Raw genomic sequence first — 21,938 nt, 5'->3', positions numbered from 1 at the left:
GGGAAGGTAACATAGTAAGCATGATCAATCACTTGCATCTTAGGTTGAAGGCGTCATTTCTGAGAATTGGTTGGATGGAAAAGGAAAGGAGAGTACAAAGAAAAAAATAGGTAGCACATTTTGAGAGTGTCTTTGGCAAAGGAGGGCATGCTGAGATGGGGCCAAGCTGGAGGAATGAGATATGGAGGCCCTTTTTTCCATCATCGGTGATAACGAACTGTTGTATTTGGCTTAGAGAAGAGAAGAAATGCCTGGGGCCATGTGGAAGAAGTTGTCATTTTACTCAATGGTACTTCAGATCATAGAATAAGGACCACTAGATGGGAGTGATAAGCAAACAGACATTGAACCAATGGAAAGGGATGCTTTTTTACAATGGAAGTTGACTGAGAAATGGTTGTCCTGTGAAACTCTGAGTTCAGGAGAAGGGCAGGAGACCTATTAGAGACGCTTGCTTTTAGTAGGGGTAGACCAGATGACCGTGGCAGTCTCTCTTCCAACCCCAAGTTTCAGTGATGCTATGGCCTGGAGTTCCCACAGAGAAATAAGGAGGAGGTATCATTAAGGTGGTAAAAAGTATGAACATGGAGACAGATATATCAAAAATATACCATTGCTGCATTTATAGGTTTTCCTAGAGCTTGACTGGTTAGCCATTTGCTCAGTCTATCAAAATACTCAACATGGCTACTTGTGTGGATGCAACCTGAGGAATCAGCATCATTCAACTGTGCCTCTTCCTCGACTTTCTCATCTTCATCACGTTCCTCTCTCCAGGGATTCCTCTTCCGGTCAACCCTATAAGATCTGCCCATCAAGAAACTCATTCTTCTTACATCTGTGGCTACATCAAATCTGTGTGTTCCGGTTTGTTTGTATTTCCTGTACAAGTCTTGAGCTTTGACTCCTTGGGTCATAAATGTTGTAAGGGCCTGGGGACAGCCATTAATATAATCTAAAACCAGCTAAGAGTTGGCAGTTTCAGCGTGGTTTATTGATTTCCACTCAATAAACTACAGTCTCATCTGGCAACTTTAAAAGGCATTCACTTTTTAATATGAGATTTTTTCAACTTACTTGGCTTTTCTTGCCTCTTGTGATTCAAAGAAAATAGAAGAATCCATAGGGAACACTTCTGTACCTAGTGGAATTAGAAATCCAAGGCCCCAAGGAGGGAGGCAGGGGACATTGCTAGAAAAGTCCTCTTGTTCTCTGTGAACTGGTAACTAGAAGCCTCCAGCCTCTCCTCCACAGGCTGCTGAGACTGAATGAATAAAGGAAGTAACTCTCCAGGGAGCTTCTAGCTCAGCTTTCGTTTATTCCACAGGAACTGTAGCCTTTTCCCAGGAGGAATCTGACCTCCCCAAGGCTGGCTCCTAGAGGTCAGTGCAGGCTCCTGCCCCTACAAAGTTGGAAATGCAGAGTTGAAACCATGAGCATTATGAAGAAGATAGTTCTGAAGTAAATTCTGATGGACCAAGCCCACCAGGAGATAAGTATCTGTACCCATAAATTATCTTGGGGATCCCCCAGTATCAGAGCTGTGGCCTTTGGTAAGACCCTTTGGCGGCAAGCGTCCACCTCAGTCTTCTGCTTTCCAGGAGCCACTCGATTGCCCCTCCCTAACCTAGTGTGTGTGACAGACACCACTCATCTGAGGACACAGCTCCATTTGGCTCCTGGGATGTAGGTGAATTTCCTGGATGGCTCCTCCCTCCTGGGTAATCATTTCCTGTCTTTTCTAATTGGTCACATGTCATTCCTGGGTAGCATCTCCCTGTTACTTTCGGATGCGTAGGGGGCTGAAGTGAAGAATGCACCACCAGAGGTTCAGGAGTCTTCAGGAGAGGCCAGAATAAGAGAGGGCACGAGGTGGGCCTCCTGAGCTGAGAGACCAGCAGGCTGGGGGACAAGGAGCGTGTCATCAGCAGATGGCCACAGGCCCTGAACGTCAACACCAAAAGGAAGGCCCCTGTGCGGGAGCTGAACTCCAGTCAGTTCCCCACCCTCCCTGGAATGCGGGGCTCCCCCCGCCCACTCGTCTGTTTGCCTTCCTTCCTCAGAAGGGCCCCCTCACCCTGTGATCAGGACCCCTCTCCGGCAGTTCCAGAACACCTGGCCTGGTGGAAAGGGGGCCTTTGACGTCAGCGGGGAGTTTGTCTACTCAGGTGTAGCTAATATCCGCAGTGTGAGTTCTGTTTCTGAACTTGGGCAGCCACCTCACACCCTGTCACTTGAGGGGGTGGGGGTGATACGCAATTGATGCTTGACGCTTCAGACTCACAAAGCCAAACAGAACATGTTTGGATTGGGCCTCCTCCCCAGACTCCAGCCCACCAGACCCCCCCCCTGCCGCCTCCACCACCACGGATGTCTGAGACCCGGGAGGGCGGCTTCCCTCATATATAGAGCTCAGAGTTCTTTCTGGAGACGGGGGTTAGGTCAAGCCCTCTTTGCTCTGAGAGGGCCCACCAGGACCCGGTCAGCAGAGTCAGGAGGAGGAAAGGTCTAGAAATTTCCACAAAACCAGAAAAAAGGCACCTAGTATTAATTAGGCTGTGCAGAAATATCCATCAAGACACAGATGGTAATAACATTCCTCAGCCTGTGCCCTGCCTGTGTGGGAGATTAAGGGAGTTCATTGAGGTGGGAAGGCAAATTGGCCCCTGAGGAGACAACACTTAGGTAATTTGCCTTAAAGGCGTATACTGGAGCAAGAATTCTAAGGAAAGGGGTGACTGAAGGCGATGCCTGAGGAAGGACAGACAAACTACCTCCAGGCAGTCCGGGCTCTGCCCCTTTAAAGGAGACCTGCCTGATGGGGGCACCATGGTGGCCAAGGCCAGTCTTCCCCAGGGAGTTTAGGAAAGTCAGAGAGTGAGCACGCTGCAGGAAGAGCGATCCTTTTCTCTCCCTCTTCTTCCATATGGTGCCCTTCCTCAAGTGGAAGCCAGGCACCAGGCATAAGGTTAGGAAACGCGAGGGGAATTTACAGAAAGTCAGCCAGAGGATGAGCTGGCGGGCTGTGGGAACTGAAGAGGTTCAGTTTTAGGGAGAAGTCCAGCGCCTGAGTTGAGGACCAGAGACACCACCCAGTTGGAAAGAAGTTTCTTCCCAAATCCCAGTGGTCTGGATTCCTCCAGACCTGTGCAGGAAATCCAAAGGAACTCAGGTAAGAGGTCTGGGGGAGAGAAATGAATCAGGTAGACCCCCTAGCTGGGCTTCCCAGGTGGCTCAGAGGTAAAGAATCCACCTGCCAATGCAGGAGACTCTTGTTCGATCCCCGGATTGGGAGGATCCCCTAGAGAAGGAAATGGCAATACACTCTAGTATTCTTGCCTGGGAAATCCCACGCATGGACAGAGGATTCTGGTGGGCTACATACAGTCCATGGAGTCGCAAAGAGTCAGGCACGACTGAGCGACTGAACAACAGACCCCCTAGCCAATAGGGCCATCTATCTGACTTTTCAAAGGAACTGAAAAGAGAAAGGTCAATGTCTTTCTGTTCCTTCTTCTGCTGAGCTGCAGAAAGACAGTCCTGGGAATGGGGGACCTTATTAAGAACTCCAGAGAGAGTTCAGATCCTGGAAGCCTCAAGCTGGAAGAGCTCTTAAATAATTCTATTAATAGTTCAAACCCCATGAGGAACCCCATGGCTTATCCAGGAAACTGCCCAGGTGATAAATGAGCCTGGACAAAAGCCCAGGTGTCCTAACTCACAACACTGAGCTCTTCTCGCACATCTGGTGATGGATCTAAGTTAACCCATCAGCCTCAAATCCCCTTACCGTCTACCTGTCCACTGGATGAGCCTTCGTATTATTTATCATCCTTTCTACAACTCTGCAACACACAGCACTGACATCGGTGTGATTCCCAGGGCAGCCCCACATTGAGCTGACTGTGAGATGCTAATGAGGTCGATTTGAAAACCTTGTTCCCAGGAGTCCTTATCTGCTGCTTCCAGGGTGGAGGTACCTGGTCCAGAGACACCTTGGCCTCTCACCTCAGGTCCTATACTCCTTCCACAGGCATGCCAATAGAACTAGAGCATCTCAGTATCCACAAACATCTTCATATAGCCCATCTCCTCAGCGGCCCTCTCTCTCATGGCCATCTGAGGTTACTTTAGACATGTTCTGTGGAGTTACAGAGTGATGTTTCTGGAAGGTAGGTAGCCATGCCATAAGGAACAATGTCCCAGGACACTGATATTATCTGATCAGAGAATGAACAATCTGGTACGGTATGTGATCTCCTCAAAACTAGCACTGAAGGATAGACACCTCAGTGAACTTGCTGAGATGAGGCAATACTGTGAGTCTCGGAGAGCCCGTGGCCAGTCCGCTGCCTGCTTTCATGTACCCTTTCTCTCAGACTTGTTCAGCATCCACACTCTCCTTTAAGAGGGGAGGGGAAAATAAGTTTACTCTCAAGTGCCAACTGTATCTAACTGGTATTGGTTGTCTGGAGATTTGTGTTAAGAAGGATTCTGAGGCTGTGTTGAAACTTACTGGGAAGGAGGTCTACGATCAGTTAGCTGTGTTTGCCACAGACAGCGCAGGGAAGAGGTGGCGGGGAAGGGCGACGGGGAGAGGGAAACATTGCCGTAAATAAAAGAAGACGCAGGTACACAACAGCCCAGAATTTCCTCGGCCTGTCATTGGATGACACAAATGTCATGGCACACAGGTGGATTCTTTCTGTTTGTTTCTGGTAACGTTTGTTACTCCTTTTAGGGTATGAACTACTTCGTAATTTTTTAAAATAAAAAGATCACAAGTCCATTGATATCATTTGCGAAGGCTCCAACAGTCTGTAAAACGTCTTGCAGGAATAAAGCCAGGAGGTTAAAACATAGCTCTGTAACTAATCAGCTATTTGGCCTCAGGAAAGCTGCTTTTCTCTGAGCCTCAGTTTTGTTTTCTTCGCTCATACCTAGATCCAAATTCTGGAGAAGGAAATGGCAACCCACTCCAGTGTTCTTGCCTGGAGAATCCCATGCACAGAGGAGCCTGGTGGGCCACAGTCCATGGGGTCGCAGAGTCAGACACAACTAAGACTAACACACACGGAGACCCAAATTCACTTGGTCATTAAAGACAGCTCCAAGTGGTTTCATTGGATTGCAAAATTTTCATGTACATTGTAACTATCAGTATAAAACTCCCCCATGGCCCTACCTTCAAAAGATGGATCTAGAGTACCTTCTGCAAAGAAACAGAATGATTCATGTGGGCATATAAATCAAGGAAGGCTTCATGGAGGAAGCAGAACATAAACCAGATGATGAAGGCTGAATATAAACTAGGCAAGAAGAGGCAGAGAGGGCCAGAGGAAAGACCACAATGCCAAGGCAGGGTGTGTGTTGGGCAGCAAAGGATGAGTGGGACGATGAAAATCAGCCATATTGTAGAACAGCTGGAAAGCTTGGCCGAGCAGTTTAGGCATTGTTATACCCTTGGCAATAGGGAGGCATGGAGATTGTTGAGTGAGAGAGTCACTAATGATATGCCTGATAACTGAAGCACAGAATGGATTGAAAGGAGGGAAATTAACAACACAGACACACAATTCTGAGGTGTGAGCTGGGTGTGAAGAGGGGAAGAGAGTGAAAACTCACTCAGAGGACGGTCAGGCAGATGTTACCCCAGTTACCGATGGGGCGCTCTGACCTTCGCACTCTCCTCAACTTCATTCATGAGGTTGTTATAAGGTTAAATGAGGTTAAATGAAGCACCAACTCATTTATGCTAGTTAATGTCTTCATGGAGTGAGACAGAGAGTCCAAAGTTCCCCCGTTCCTCTAAGCCTTCCTTTCCACCTCTCTGAGGATGCGGCTACTAGAGGAGGGACTGGATCAGAGGTCTGGACTGGATATGGTCAAAAGCCTTTTCCAGTTAACGTTCAATGCCTCTGATAGTTAATGGAATGATCTTTGAAAATGTCAACTACACAACTTCACAAAAAAAGATAACACCTCATTTACCACCCACAGATGTCTGCATCACACATACACACATGGTAGCCTTGAAAATTACACATCACAGTGCAAAGCTCAACTTCTGCATGGGAAATGTGAGCCCAAATCATGGCCAAAGTGTTATCCTATAGGACTGGATGTAGGGAAAAATCAAATTATATACAGTTGTCACTTCAAAAAATATCCTTCTGGTATAGTAGCTAGGAAATTGCCTCATGATGTTGTGGGAGCCTCTGCCACAGTAAGTTGGAGAAATTAAAGACCTATGGATCTGGGGAGAGATGACAAAAGGGTCTTGACAGTAGGTTCCAGATCCTCTATGTGTTGGGCATTGGTAGTGACAGATGGACAGCATTGACCCACCTCCAGGAGGCAGGAAAACCTGTTCAAAGCCTGAGAAAGACAGCTTGTAGAAAGTGTATAGGTAGAGACTTGTTTCAGTAAAGGTTGATTATTAGTAAAATAGACTAGATCATTTTTCCTCTTCTGAAAGATGTCATAACGGTTTGGGTTTGGTTTTTCCCCCCCAAAAGGAACTTTAGTAAGCTTCAAAATTGTATTTGACAGGTGGGCTCTTCTTTAAAATGACCCTTACCCCTGATATTTGAACAGATGGCATTTTCTATATGTTAGCAATCAGTAGAGGCGTAGATACTATGGATACTACTCACCAGAAAGAAAAAAAAGTGCTTTTGAGCAAATCATTGTGGCTCATGACTGTTCTTTCCTTCTCTGAATCAATGAGAGGACAGCATCGCTGGACTCTTGCCTCTTAAGACACAAGACGCTGGCAATCCTTGAGGGCAGGGACCGTGCCCCTGAAATGGTCCTGGACAGCCCCAGTATAATGCTGCCTGCACTGAGACACTTAAAAGTCTGGTTAGAGAAGGAGGTAACAGCAGTCCTATGTCAGGTGGGCACGCCGAGGAGTTACTCAGCTGCTAAGGTTTGCCTGCAGATTCTCAAGGACTAAGCTTCCCAGCACTCGTGTATTTGGGCTGAGAGAGCAAAGCCCTTGGTCCTCGAAGCAGACAGAGGGAGCCTGGCATGGCCCGAGTCCCCAGGCTCAGGCCATCTGTTTGATGCATCGTGCCACGCAGTACTATTTTTTGTGTGCCATGATGTTAGGGGGAAAGCTGGAAATAACCCCACAAAATGAGTTATTGTTAAAAAATTTTCGTTCTTGAGCTTTAGAACACCCAGTCCCCCACCTTCCAAGCAGCTTGGCGGTTTTCAGCCATGGGGTATAATCTCTTGCTAACCAAAACAAATCACATGGAGCAAGATCTCTGTCTTCAGTGGCCTGTTTCATCCTCTCTCATTACCTGTGTTCTTCTATCCACTCATGAAGGACTTTTGGGCCTCTGATTGGTTGGTCAAAGGCGGCCCATCACTTTATCACGTCTATAAACTCCCCTTCTCTCTCCAGGCAGTGCTGGAAACACTCAGCTCTTGCCCATCAGTTTCCAAATCCCTACACAGCTCAGCCATCACCATCATGAACCTGTGGAAGGCTCTCACTTTCAGTATTTACGAAGTATTTAACATCTACAGTGAGATATATTATTTTTTTAATAGTTCATACCCTGAAATGATGGTTCATACCCAGTCAATGTTGGTTCATTATACCAGTCAGAAATTAAAATGTCTAGGGTAATTATCCCTCATTAGCATAGTCAACAAATACTTCTGAGTGCCTACAATATGCCAGGATCATGCTGGGTGCTGGGGGTGCCAAGAAAAACCACTGTAAGGGGAAAAAACGGGCTGTCAAGGATCCTATGAGGGTGACAGACAGGAACACGAGGTAGGAGTGGGTGCTGGTATGTGTAAGCTGCCAGGCCTGGCCTGACATGAGGACCCACTCTGCCCAGAGCACAAGCTGTTCTGGGGCATGGCCTCCCCGAGGAGCCAGCTCCCTGATGTCAGCATTGCAAGGTTATTCTCCCCAGCATTTTGTGAGCATTAATCTCATCTTCGTAACAATATGAGAGTGAAATAGCAGGTACCCTCCAAAATACCTGTCATCATCCTGTTTAGGCTGGGTTGGCAAGGTCAGCCCTATAGGGTCTCTTGATCACCTTCTAACTACTGTGCTTGCAATGGGGGAAACTGTCAATGAAATTTCATGACTTGCAAAATACAGTGCAGAAATGAGTGATGCTGGTTCCTGGCCAGAATTATCATTGTTTTCTTTTCTCCCCACCACACCAATGGGACATTTCTTTCTAGAGCATTTGATAGATGTGTTCATGATATCCTTGAAATTGCCCTTATCTGTTATGAAAGTCCTGAGAATCTGTCCCAAAGGTAGTGGGAAATTGCTATCACCTCAGCTTTAAGTATTTTCACAGCCTCGGGAAACTTGTTATTTTCTCTCCAATCGTCCTTGCAGCATTTGTTCCCACCTGCCACCCTCGGCTCTTGGCCGGCACATCTGGAGGAGCTGTCATCCTCCCTGGGTGGTCGGTCTGTGGTCTGCACTCCCGTCCTGCCCACAGGAGACCAGAAGCAACACTGTATCAGACCACATCTGGGGCTGCCTCCCCAACCTCCCCACCTAAGAACAAAACATGGGTTCAAGGAAAAGAAAGACTCTCTGTTTTTGTTTCTGTGGCTGGGACATCAGTTCTAGGAATACATGGTAATATGGACCCTACCCTACTTTCCTGGATTCTGAGCAGGCAGCACAGTCTATTGATAAGGACTGAAAGCAAAGGGCCAGGTCAGGAAAGGGAAGACAGTTCTATAGATCAGCAAACTGGGAGCCAGGAGACCCGGGTGCAGCTCCCGGCTGTGCCATAATTAATAACGACGTGATTTGGGAGGGGTGGGAGGGGGGAGTAATGTGATTTCTCTAGACTTGGGAAGTAGACTGTGACTTTGAAGATCCATGCAATTCTGAGTCTATGATGCTAAATAACGTCAATATATTGCTCCATGCCGAGGGTGACTGGGGTGGCTGATACTTGGCATATGAGGGATGAAAAGCATTGGGCAGGCAGAGGTGCCCTTCCAGCCTGGCAGATGTGCCCTGCGGACTGGCTATGGGAAAATGCCCTGCTTTGTCAGACGATGCAATGATACCCTCTGGGTCCCCACCCTCCTGCGCAGAACTACCTGCAGAGGTGCCTTATTCACTTGTGTCTGACGTACCAGCGCTTCTCCAGTCTCTGGAGTTAAGGCTACGTGGTGACCCACAGACAGGATGCTGGGTAAAATAGATTTTTCCCATCCCAAGCCTAGAGGGGAGGGGCGTGTTTGAAGTTTCATGTTTGAACTTCCAGTCTGAGAGTATAGACAAACCCCTTTTCTTGCTCATACACGTTCCACATACTCTGGTTGCTAATGCTATATTCTCAGCTTTGCTGAAGCTGTTTCTACATGATGTTTCTACACGTTTCTACAATATGATCTAGACCAGTTTTCTCAAACTTTAATGTACACACAAGTCAGTTGGAGATCTTGTTTAAAAAACAAACTTATTCCAGTTCAGTGGGTCGGAGATGGGACCTAAGAGTCTGCATTTCTAACAAGCGCCCTTCGATGTCCGTAAAGCCGGTCCACAAACCAGATGCTGAGCAGCAAAGATGCAGAGAAAAGAATGCGGGCTGAGGGCCATGTGACTCACTGTAGAGTGCTTCAGAAATCATGTGAGCCTAAGTTTTCCATCTTTCGAAGATGACAATGCCCCAAAAGTATCCAAATGTAAAGACAGTGCAAGAGCTCTCTACTATTCCAGGTAGCCATTTGATCATCTAACTCCAGAGTTCACTGGAACCACAAGCAGAAAGTGTCAAAACTGCATACCTTGAGGACCACCAAGTACCCAAATTAATCAGTGTGGGGCACGCTTCATAACAAGCCATTAGGTGATCTGATGCTGTCAATTCACAGACCCCACTTTGAGAAACCCTGCCCAGGTGATAAGCTACTCTATTTTCACCGAGGTTTCTGGTAGCTGATCACAGCCTCAGGACTCTTACCGCCCACAGAGCAAACCAATGTGCCAGAAAGCACCTGGGGAATCTTGTTCGACTGTAGATTCTGATTCCATCAGTCTGGGTGGAAGCTGAGGTTCTGCCATTTCTAACAAGCTCCCAGAGAAGGCTGATGGTGCTGGTCCGGGGACCACACTTTGAGTAGCAAGACTCTAGATGAGAGGTTCTCAGCTCCAACTGGACAATAGGGTCATCTCTTAAATACCATTGACCTTAAAATTCTGACTTAAAATTGGTCTGGGATGGGAGTCAGACACTTTTTAAGCACTTGGGTGGCTCTGAAGTGCAGGGAGCGCTGAGGACCCTTCCCCACACACACACACATATTCTGCAGCAGACAGAGACCAGGGCACTGGCCGAAGGGCGGGAATGGGCAGGGGGCTCAGGTCCACCATCCACACCAGTCCGAAGACCAGTGAAGGAGGCTTAGAGCAGTGCCTTGCTGGGGGAACTGGCCCATCTGTATCTTGACACTGATAGGTATCTCTGATGTGGTTTCTATAAGGAAAGGAAGTGGAAGTTTTAGCAGGAAGAACGGGAAAGAGGGCTTTTCCCGTAGACACTGACGCAATCACTACTGCAGCTTGGTAGTGCCCCTCCAGCTCTGCATGAATTTCCCGGCGCTCTCTGCCTGCCTCGGGGGGTGGACCAGGGTGGGACACTGACCTGTCTCGTTTTGCCCCTGGCCAGGCAACACTGAGGCAGAGCCACCCTCAACGAGCCCCAAGGCGGATGAGGGCTTGGAGGCCGTGCTTCCCAAGCCCAGGAACGTGTTCCATATAGAGGGGTCATCCATCCACAGGAGGAGCAAAGGTGTGTGCTTCCCCCCATGGCTCCCAGGGGGACTTGACCTTTTCACCTCTAAAATGGGGACCCTGGCAGCACCTCTATCACAGACAGTGGGGAAATCCGTGAGGGTGAGGCTCATTCTCGTCATTCCCCAACCTCTGACTACAGCCATGGGTCTCAGAGTCTCAGCCAGGGATGGGGAGACTGGAGCTGAGACAGGCTTTGTCAGTCTTGGCCAGGAGGGTTGCAAACTTGATGGCACATTGGAACGACCAGCATCCCATGCCCAGAAATGCTACTATAGTTCATCTGGGAGGCAGCCTAGGTGGCAGAAGAAGCTTGAACAGCTCTCCGTAAGGCAGGTGCCTGGTGGCCTATTGCTTAGGATTTGGTGCTTCCACTGCAGTGGCCTGGGTTCAGTCCATGGTTGGAGAACTGGTCTGCAGGCCACCAGCAGGTATAGCCAAAATACAAAAAAATAAAATTAAATAAAACATCACACTTAAAGTGACCCCAAAAATGCTGCAAATCACAACCACGATGTGGTCATGATGGTCACGCTGCTAGAGAGAAAAAGTTCTCTCCTACAGCTGTGAGGGGAGGGGCTCCCAGCGGCCAAGAAGAGATCCAGATGGCAGCCAAAGCTGAACAGGCAGGGAAGCCAGAAACCTGGATGCTGGGAGCAGGCTGGGGCAAACAGGGAGGAGGCAAGGGAGGGATGGGGGGTCTCCAATCAGATGCAAGGTAGGAGAAGTCTCATGAAGGCCTCATTGTTACCCCCAGAGAGGACTCCTTTGGGCCAGAAGCTTGACAGAGCCCCCAGGGCATCCCTAGGAAGACAGCACAGTTTGCTTCCAAAAGTTAACACTCTCCCTGCAAACATCTTCTTAGGATGGTGTCGGAGGGCTGGGGTAAGGGCGGGCCTGGCAGACAGCCCTGCACTAAGGAGCCTGGGAGAAGGGTTAGTGGGAGCTGCTGGAGAGTTGGCGTTTCAGACAGAAGCAGAGAATCTCTCAGGATGTCACACACACCGGCCTCGGAGGCTAGAGTATCCTCTTTGCTTCCTACTCTTCCTTTCAAACTTCCTTGATTTGTTTCTCCCACATAGTGTAACTTCGCAACCACCACACTGGTATTTGCAGTTCCTGCTCCTTCCAATGAGGGGGCACAGGGCCATTGATGCGTCTCTTCTAGTGTCTGCTGCTGCTGCTGCTAAGTCGCTTCAGTCGCGTCCGACTCTGTGCGACCCCATAGATGGCAGGCTCCTCCGTCCCTGGGATTCTCCAGGCAAGCACACTGGAGTGGGTTGCCATTTCCTTCTCCAGTGCACGAAAGTGAAAAGTGAAAGTGAAGTCGCTCAGTCGTGTCCGACTCTCAGGGACCCCATGGACTGCAGCCTACCAGGCTCCTCCGTCCATAGGATTTTCCAAGCAAGAGTACTGGAGTGGGTTGCCATTGCCTTCTCCGACTTCTAGTGTCTAAGTGCCCTGAAATCTCATAAATGCGTGCTGAGTGGCCAATTGTTTCGGCGAGAGCCCAGACTGCCATTCTCACACTTGACCACAAGAGGGCACCAGAGCACTAACAGCAAAATTTCCAAAGGCCTTTCATGACACCTAAACACTTCTGAAATTATCAATTTACAAATACATTATCTCACAATAATGCAAATACTTAAAATGAGTTTTCTAGAATTACAAGGACATGCCAAAATCTGTTCTGAGTTAACAACGTGGGTATCCCTTGTCTTAATCCAACCAGCCACTGCTGCTTTAAATATCTAAAATTCTGAGACATAATCCTAAAAAAGACCAAAACAGCTTAGATCATCCAGCTGGGAAGAGTTGTAGTAAAATTTGAACATAGACCTTGGATGGTTCAGGCAGCTTAATGCTTTATGAGCAATAGCACCTTATAAATATCAGTCTTTGTGTCATGCAGGGAAAGAACCCTGGGTTCAGGGCTCACGAGTAGCTCTGTTTCCTCATCTACAAAACGCAGGAGTTGAGTAAAATCAGAGCCTCTTTACTAAAAGTCAGCCGAGCCTCTGAGTTCCACATCAAGATGTGCATTTTTTTCCCTAAAGAGCTTGCCCATGGGTGTTCGCAGTAGCAGAGGAGGGGCCTTCCTATACAAGGAGACATGCCCAGGGCATCCTCAGTGGGCCAGAAGTGCTGAGCATTCCAAGTCACACCTGGCAGGAGGCTTGCTGCAAAGGTGCCAGGGTAGAGGTCCTAACTGACGGTGCTCCCTTCTTCCGACTCCAGTGTTTGGTAAAGGTGAGCAGCAGGAGAGACACCCCAAAGACCCTTCTCCCCACCTATACCGGAAGCCCACGGTCGAGTTGCTGGTGAGTAAAGAGTGGCCCGAATCAGGGATGGCACCCGCATCCCAGAGCCTGCCGCAGAGTAGAAAAACCGGGTTCAGAAAGACATCCTCTGGATTAGGCAAACTTTTCTTGAATTCATGTTTCTAGAAACATAATTATGTGGGATAAAGATGTCTATTTTTCAGTTCACTTTATAAAATTTGCTGCTTCTTTTATTTGATTATCTTGTGTTTGTCCTTCTGAATCCAGCATTCAAGTACTTAGGAAATAAGCTGGTGTTAATTTTCAAAACAAAATCTTTACTTGTTTAATTTTAAAAGACTAGACATACTGGAGTTTGGGGGGGTACTACCTTCTGGAAAGAGTGTGGTATACTAGAAGTAATATTTTTAAAAAAAGAATCTAAAAGTTTTTGGGTAAATATAAATTCTATCATTTGACCTTGACCTTTATAAGGGAGAACCTAACCTCTCCATCCACGCCTGAGACCTCATCCACAGAATGAGGCTAAAGTCTTGTTACACTTGTCACGGGGGATTGGTTCCAGGATCCCCAGTGGGTACCAAAATCTGTGGATGCTCAAGTCCTTTACATAAAATGGCATAGTATTAATATTTGCATATAACTTATGCACATCCTCTGATACATTTTAATTCATCTCTAGATCACTTACAATACTTAATATTAATACAATGAAAATGCTGTGTATATAGCTGTAAATACAATGTAAATGATACGTATTAATAAAAAGTTGCCAGTGTGCAGCAAATTCAAGTTTTCCTTTTTGGAACTTTCTGGAAATTTTTTTCAAATATTTTTAATCCACAGTTAATTAAATCTGTAAATGATACAGATGCCGAGGGTACAAGGTTGTTGCCTATATTAAATGAAGTAACATGTCAAATGAAACAAAAGATATTCTAGTCTACAGAAACAAAGATGCTTAAATAGCAACTTCACTAAATATCAAATGAAAATCTGAGCTTGCCACCTGGTAAGCACTTCACTCCTCAGTGTGAGAAGTTCAGAATGTGGGGGTTTCTTGCCCGTCTCTTGTCCCTGGACAGGATCTGGACACCATGGAGGACAGCTCCGAGATAAAGGTAGAAACAGGCATCTCCAAGACTTCCTGGATTCGGAGTTCCCTGGCTGCCATCGGGAAGAGGGTCCGCAAAACCCTGGGGTACATCACCGGAGAGATGAAGGAGTGTGGGGAGGGTCTTAAAGGTAAACGCTCCACTAGAGCAGCCCCTGCTCCCACCCCTAACAGGGTCCCCTCTGGCCGTCCTCTAGGAAACACGCTGCTCGGATCTATATAGATGGGAAGGAGTCCTGTTTCCATGGATAGGATTGGATAGGAGTTTCCCTGTTACAACAGGCATATGGACTCTCATAATGTAAATGCCAATACCCGTAGATGTGCGAGCTCTCAACTCTGAACATAACAGTCACACTCTTGCCAATACCCCCTCAGAATATCACTTTTTAGTACTGGGATTCTAGAGCCAGCTTTCTAGAAAAATGCCCACCTAGAAATGGCTTATAGGAGAGCTGTGTCTACTGTTCTGACCGGTTCCTATTAGCAGTCTCCCAGAGGTCAGGCCAGGGAGCTGGCACCTGGATCCATCCTCCTGAAAATTCAGGCCATTCTCTTGCGGGCACAGGTTGTGCAGGGTACCCACTGCTTGAACAACAACCTACAGACCACAGCCAGCTCACAGTGGGCCTGAAGGGTTTTCTGGGCAGTTAGACACCCTCTGGAGACCTTTCCTCACCCCGCTCTGTGGCAGGTGACATCAGGGAGCTGAACCCACCCTGGCTGCCAGCTTCCCTCACCCTCTAACCCGCTGGGGCCTCACCTGGCACAACTGAGCCTTGACTGACTCCCTGACCCATTTCATTTTCAGACAAATCCCCGGTGTTCCAGTTCCTCGACTGGGTGCTCCGGGGCACGTCCCAGGTGATGTTTGTGAACAACCCCCTCAGCGGCATCCTCATCGTCCTCGGCCTCTTCATCCAGAACCCCTGGTGGGCCATCTCGGGCTGCCTGGGCACTGTGGTGTCCACCCTGACAGCCCTCATCCTGAGTCAGGACAAGTGAGTCCCAGGAAACCCAGGGTCCCGGCCTGAGACCAGGGGTAGCTCCCTGAGGGGACCCTTCACCAGCTTCCCATCCTCACTGCTTGGCTCACGGCTCAGAAACTCCTCAAAGAAGTCACTCATAGCTAAAACAACCAGCCCCTGGTTACAAAACCGCACGTTGTCCAGGGGCCGGTGAAGGGTTGATGATCGGAAAGTGTGTGTGGTGAGGCTCCAGCTGAGAAAAGCCTGGCTCAGAAAGACAATCAGGGGGGCCGTGCCCCGCTTTGGGCCACAGGGGACCCCCTCTTCAGTAGCCTTCCTCCCCCCAGGTCCGCCATCGCAGCTGGACTTCACGGCTATAACGGGGTGCTGGTGGGGCTACTGATGGCCGTGTTCTCAGACAAAGGCGACTATTTCTGGTGGCTTCTACTCCCGGTCATCGTGATGTCCATGTCTTGGTAAGCTTGCTTCTGAGGCTGTGGGTGCAGATGAAGGGCTGCCCACCTTTGTCCCCTAACTCTGTGACCACCTAAACAGGAGTTCAAAGCAGCGTTTCCTTAGAAATATCGTCACATCAGAAATACCATCTAAAAGTAATTACTGACATTGTACAGTGATAGCACCGCTGTGCTAGGCGTTCCACACACAGTATTTCATTACCTATGCTCCTTTACTGTTCTTCTTTGAGAACTAAGAGCCCCTGGCCCTACCCCACCAGAGCACAGGGAAGGAAACTCAGGTCCACAGAGGGTTTGGAGCCATGGGGTCCTGTCACTGTCCGGAAAACTTCTCATCCCTTCTCCCCAGCTCTGCCCTGTCCTCGGACCCCATGACCCTACCAGGACAACCTCCCAGGGTGGACAGCAGGCCCAGTCACTGCCCAGAGCCCTCAGGGGGCCAGACCCCAGCTCCTCCTTCCCCTGCAGAAACCACAGGGCACCCCGGCCAGGATCGCCCTCAGCTCCTCATTCATTCAACATTTGTTGAATGAATGAATGGGATTCCCCTTCGCTGGTCTGTCCTCTCTGCTCGCGCCTGCAGAGGGCGCCCTAAGGCCCTTCAAGGAAGTTCTGTGACTCCCTTGCCTTAGGACTTTCCCCAAAAGACCTGCTTCTGAAGCTGAGTCTGGGCACCCGCCCTGTTGCTGTGTGGGGTGGAGGAAGGAGGCCCCGGGAGAGGGCTGCCCAGCGCCAGTCAGGCCGGGAGAGGGAGCCACCCAGCTGGCTTTCCCCCGAGAAGGCTCGGGGAGCCCCCTTGTCCCGCTCAGTCTAGCGCCAGGGCCAGGGGGCTTCTTGAACAGCATCTCCTGTGCTTCTGCCGTCAGCCCCATCCTCTCCAGTGCCCTGGGCACCATCTTCAGCAAGTGGGACCTCCCGGTCTTCACGCTGCCCTTCAACATCGCCGTGACCCTGTACCTGGCGGCCACGGGCCACTACAACCTCTTCTTCCCCACGACGCTGCTGCAGCCGGTCTCCTCCGTGCCCAACATCACCTGGTCAGAGATCCAAGTGCCCTTGGTAGGTATCGTGGACGGTGGAAGGGCAGCGCCTGCCCACACTCAGTGTTAAAGTGGCATGTACTTATTTTGCATGTCAGAAACATCCAGTTATATTAATACCTATTACCAATTATTCAGTGCAAGGCACTCTACCTACAAAATCACATAAGCCACCAGCTTTTTCTTTTCTCTTTTTCAGAGCTATAAGGGCCATTTCTGGCCCCACTCTGCCCTGTCATAGCCTGAGAGAGAGACCAAGGCCAGGTTAAGAGACTGCCTGAGGTCATGCAGCTAATGAGTGAGGGGTAAAATCAAAAGAAGCCTCCTGACTTCTAGATTTGGGTTCTTTTTTTTTTTTGAGCCTTTTTGATCCCTTACTCCAGTTCAATCCAAGCTACATCATGTTTTTCTTCTCATTCAATGTCTTTGAATCATTGACGACGTGCACACCACACTGCCGTCTGTTGGCTGGAGAAGTCTCTGCTCCAGGCTGGGGAGCGGGTTCCCCTCACTCTCTGGGGCATCGCTCACTTTAAAACACAGGTGTTCCTCCACTAAGAAACATCTAGCAGAACTTTTTAAGCTTTTGGTAAGCGTTCTGTATATAATGCTGGCCTCTGGAAGTCTGCCAAGATAGACTGAAAAAAAAAAAAAAAACTAGGCTAAAAGCTGCAAGTCAGCCTGGAGAAACGTGCCCATCAACCTTCTTTCTTAAACTGGGCACATTTTCTCTGAGGTCCTCTACTGTTACACTAAATGGCTCTGCGGACCAGCGCTCACTCTGAAATTTGTTATTAGCAGTCTATCATCTAACCACAACGCCACCTGCGCTTGTTGGAGGGACTTTGTGTCAGACATAAGGGTGCCTAGTTTTTCTGAGAGTTCAGGGAGACAGCAGGATGGCATGGAAAAAAGAGCCCTGCATTTGCTCAAGATGTATTATCTAGGAAGAGACATGTTCACATTAGCCCCATGCTTGTTGATGTGTATGTGTGTGTATGTATACCTTCGTGAGCCAAAGGTGAGAGACATGCCATGTTAACATTTCAGACCCTCACGCTTCCCTTTCACAATATTCATCCAATCAGTATCTTGAAGTCAAAATGGCTCTAACTGGCATGGCTATGGGGGGATGATGGTAGAAAGGGCAAGTCTGAGATACTTTGCATTCTCCAAACCACAGTTTCCATAGAAAAGATAACTAGGAATTTTGTTTAAAAAAAAAAAAATTAAATGGAAAATACTGTACAAATACTTTGGAAGCCCCAAAGTTCCAGGAAGACAGAGTCAATGCTTGGTGATTATTCTTTGAGAAATACTCTTCTGGCTAATTTTGAATGGATTATGATGATGGTGAGTATGTCTTGTCATTTTGACAGTCACAATTAGAGCCTTGAGTTTGGGAAAACAGTGGTAGATGTTAGAGAGAGGGTCTAGGCCTCCCAAGGATTTTGAGGTTCTGCAGGCTCCCCTGCTTTTTGGTGATGGGAAAACCTGCTGGAGGCTGCAACTGGCTGGGGACCAAACAGCCCAGCCACTGCCTCCGTCCATAACTCCGTCTGTCCCGCTGTCCCCCACAGAGCCAATGTCTGAGTCCTGTCCTGTTCTCTGTCCTAGGATACGGGGGGACTGAGCCCAGAGGGTGGCCCACTAGACCACTGCAGTCCTGTCTGGATGTGGGTGAGGGCCCTAGAGCCACAAGACCTCCCTCCCCAGCACCCCAGGAGGAGGCCTCGGAGGACGTGGGCCGAGGGAAGACCTGCTTCACCATGAACTATAAACAAGGGGAGCGTGAACCCAATGCCCCCCAGCAGGCCCAGAGCCCCTCCCACGTTTCCCTAGCTCAAGTCCTTCTGGCCACCCTTCAAAACACAGACCCAGTCTCATCCACTGGGGAAGCCTGTGTGCCCAGGATCTTTTCCCAAACTTCAGGGTGCGTGTGCAAGTGCCCCCAAGGCACTGGACTCTAGACTTCCTTTCTCGTCCACAGACACTCACTACCTGAGACACACGGAGGCCAGACACATCAGGGCACTCCCCCATCAGCCGCCACGTGATGGCTTTACCACTAAAACCCGCACATGCCAGGGTACCACCCGCCCATGCCAGGGTACCACCCGCCCAGGGGCTCCTCTGTGCATACAAATCTAGCTGCTCATCCAGAGGACCGCACCAGTATGACCAGACATGCTGTTCTTGGCACAAAGAACCATCTTCCCATCTAATATTTGGCCTTCTATGCATGTTTTTAGCTTAAAAAAAAAAAAAAGATGTTACAAAAGTTTTTCAATCCCAACTCTGATCAGCCATCTAGTAATTTTCTAATGATTTTTACTAAACCCAAGTCCAGTTACTCCACTCAAAAGCCAGTTCTTAAGAGACAAGCATTGGTAGGAAAGGAAAATTTGCTTTATTTCAGAGGCCAGCAACCAGGGTGGAAGGTGGACTCCTGTCCAAGAACCAACTCCCCACTGCTGTTCAGGAGCTTTTAAAGGAGAATTTCAGGGTTGTAGGGCTTCCCAGGTAGTGCAAAAGTAAAGAATCTGCCTGCCAATAAAGGTGATCCAAGAGACATGGGTTTGATCCATAGGTTTGGGAAGACCCCCTGGTGTAGGAAATGGCAGCTCACTCCAGTATTCTTGCCCGGAAAACTCCATGGACAGAGGAGCCTGGGAGTTTAGTGCCTTACACTCATGTTTCTAAATAAAGGAAACAACATTTTAACCCTTTACTGTTCTTAGAACTCAAAATTAAAACAATAAATCTTGTATTCCTTGTGAAGTGAAATTAACTGAAAATATCTTGGAAAACTGTTGCAAAATGTTAGTATGGAGGGCTTGGCACCAAATATTTTCCAGCCAAGGTTCAAGTTGTCTCTTTTGCCTCCATAACTGCGTGTGATCCTGTTGGACCTGCAGCTTTTGAGAGCCATCCCTGTTGGAATCGGCCAAGTGTACGGCTGTGATAACCCCTGGACTGGAGGCATTTTCCTCATAGCTTTGTTCATATCATCACCTCTAATTTGCTTGCACGCTGCGATCGGATCCGCCATTGGGATGTTAGCAGGTTAGTGTCATTATTAATTAACTTAATTAATGGGCCTTATGAATGGGTCCCTTATTAATGAGCTGCAAGAATGTTGTGCCTGGGGCCAGCTCCAAAGAAAATGGTGACGTGTATCTTCATTGCTCCACCTGCTTATTCCTGTAAACTCTTCTTCCTTCCACGTCACCTGTTCTTTGCATTTTGGGTGCTGCACCTTGCTGCTCCGCTGAGCAAACCCCATCCAGAGAAAAGCTCTGGTCACTTACACCTCTGGATAAAACTAAAAGCTTGGGAGGAGCTTGTTCCAGGTGTGTTTATATTGTAAGCCTTATCTCTAATCATGATAAGAAGCTTGTTCTCCATGAGAGAACATTCAGGTTGATATCTTAACCCTCCTTCTTCTGGCACTGTTCAATCAAACTTCAGATCTTTACTCAAAAGAGTCTCATACCCATACCAGCTGAACCACTGATATGCATGTGACTCTAAAGCCACTTGTCTCCCTCAGATGTTTTCCCCCTGAATAGTCAGGAGTCCTTTTCATGAATTCTCCAGGGGTACTGATAACTGTCTGAGTTGAGGACGGCGGGGGACTTCAGGGCTAGTGGGCCCACTTGATCCCACACAGCACTCAGCCTGTCTTCTCCCCCAGCTCTCACTCTTGCGACGCCCTTTGACTCCATCTACTTCGGACTGTGTGGCTTCAACAGCTCGCTGGCCTGCATCGCCATAGGAGGCATGTTCTATGTCATCACCTGGCAGACGCACCTCCTTGCCATCGCCTGTGGTGGGTATTGCGTGCAGAGTTCCCGATCCACTTCAAATGACACCAGCGTCTATGCCCACGAGGAAACCACCTGCAAAACTTCTGCTGAGCCTCCAAAGATAAATGGGAGGATTTGTTTGCTTTATAAAGGGATTTTTATTTTAAACTATTTTGAATAGTTCTTGACATTACAATAGTTTACATTAAAAACTATTTTCATTGAATGCAAAGTGTTCAGCCACACGAAGACAGAGTTTTTGATGGAGATTGTTCATTTGTTGTCTGTGATTGCTGCTTTCCAGGCCGGTGATTGAAGCAACTCTTGTGTAAATTAATCTTTATATGGAGAATTGGGTGATTTACATCAGATACAGCAGTTAATCTTAAACACCCAAACACTGACCATAGGACCTTCAAATAATGCTTGTAGGTGTGTGGTCGGGGTATTCAGTGACTTTCTAATAGAAGGTTTGTTGTTGTTAATATCCTAGGAACCATTGGGATGTTTTTAGTGGAGAAATTGAGGGTTCAGAAGCAAATCCCAATTACTGTGGCCCATTTTCACAGACCCTGACCTCCCACCAGCTCTTGGGTCTCCCCAGTGGCTAGCCTGGCGATGCCCTCAACACGCAAAGCCCAGATGACGAGGCAGCAAGCATATTTGGTCTTCCTCAAGCTTACAGAATGCTGTTCCTCCCTGGAAACCCATATTATGTTAATAACTTGTGATGAAATATCCCAGCAGGGAGTTCTGGGATTCACACGCCTTGGCTGTATAGTAAAATGTTCATTTATGGTTTATGCTGCTAAATGTTCCTTTGCTAGAATGCAAGGTGGTAGGACCCAGGAGAACTGTAACAGCTAAATTCTGGTCCTTTTTAACAAAGTTCATCTGCTGTCTTAGTTGTGCCGGCATTTGCGTGGAATTTAACACTTTTCAAAGCTGCCAAGCAATGGAAATGTAACTCATTTTTTTTTTTTAACCTGAGAGATAGCATTTGTGGCATAAAACGTATGGGGAGAGAATGTATAAACTTGAGGCACTGCTAGTTTCCTGACAATTTCTTCGTTCTCTTGCAGCACTGTTTGCAGCCTACCTCGGTACCGCCCTGGCTAACGTGTTGTCTGTGGTGAGTCAACGGGGCTAAGGACATGCCTCACACCCTCCCCCATGTTCACTCGGCCCCCCAAGCCCCTCTTCCAAGAACCCCTCCCCAATCCATCTCTCTTGTCTCAAATCATTTGCATTGTGGATCCTCCATCGTGGGTTGCTAGGATGATTATGCAGATGTATCAGATACAGGGAAAAAATTAAGCCACCTCACTGAGATTCTATAATCTCTGCAAGGCTGCATCTGAAATACTGAAAAGGTAGATCTTTATCCATTGAGCCATCAGGGAAGCTCTTCATTTTCTTTCAATATGTGATCTTAAGGAGCAGTG

General features: G+C 48.2%; 1 protein-coding gene across 2 annotated transcripts in view; it reads left to right on the top strand.

The window, feature by feature from the left end:
- Nucleotides 1-21,938, top strand: part of SLC14A2 (solute carrier family 14 member 2) — a 65,490-nt gene that overhangs the window by 36,845 nt on the left and 6,707 nt on the right. Inside the window, exons 10-19 of one of the 2 annotated variants that reach the window (XM_070453039.1) lie at nucleotides 2,431-2,436; nucleotides 10,677-10,799; nucleotides 13,043-13,125; nucleotides 14,172-14,331; nucleotides 15,012-15,201; nucleotides 15,516-15,644; nucleotides 16,511-16,703; nucleotides 19,603-19,750; nucleotides 20,382-20,516; nucleotides 21,576-21,625. In XM_070453039.1, the coding sequence (XP_070309140.1) occupies nucleotides 2,431-2,436; nucleotides 10,677-10,799; nucleotides 13,043-13,125; nucleotides 14,172-14,331; nucleotides 15,012-15,201; nucleotides 15,516-15,644; nucleotides 16,511-16,703; nucleotides 19,603-19,750; nucleotides 20,382-20,516; nucleotides 21,576-21,625 (1,217 nt within the window). The remainder of the gene's footprint in view (nucleotides 1-2,430; nucleotides 2,437-10,676; nucleotides 10,800-13,042; nucleotides 13,126-14,171; nucleotides 14,332-15,011; nucleotides 15,202-15,515; nucleotides 15,645-16,510; nucleotides 16,704-19,602; nucleotides 19,751-20,381; nucleotides 20,517-21,575; nucleotides 21,626-21,938) is intronic. The other variant, XM_020870977.2, reaches the window with a different exon arrangement.

Source organism: Odocoileus virginianus, chromosome 22 (assembly GCF_023699985.2).
Source record: "Odocoileus virginianus isolate 20LAN1187 ecotype Illinois chromosome 22, Ovbor_1.2, whole genome shotgun sequence".
Lineage (NCBI taxonomy): Eukaryota > Metazoa > Chordata > Mammalia > Artiodactyla > Cervidae > Odocoileus > Odocoileus virginianus.
Note: the sequence above shows the minus strand (reverse complement) of the source record. Positions and strands in the feature narration are given on the sequence as shown.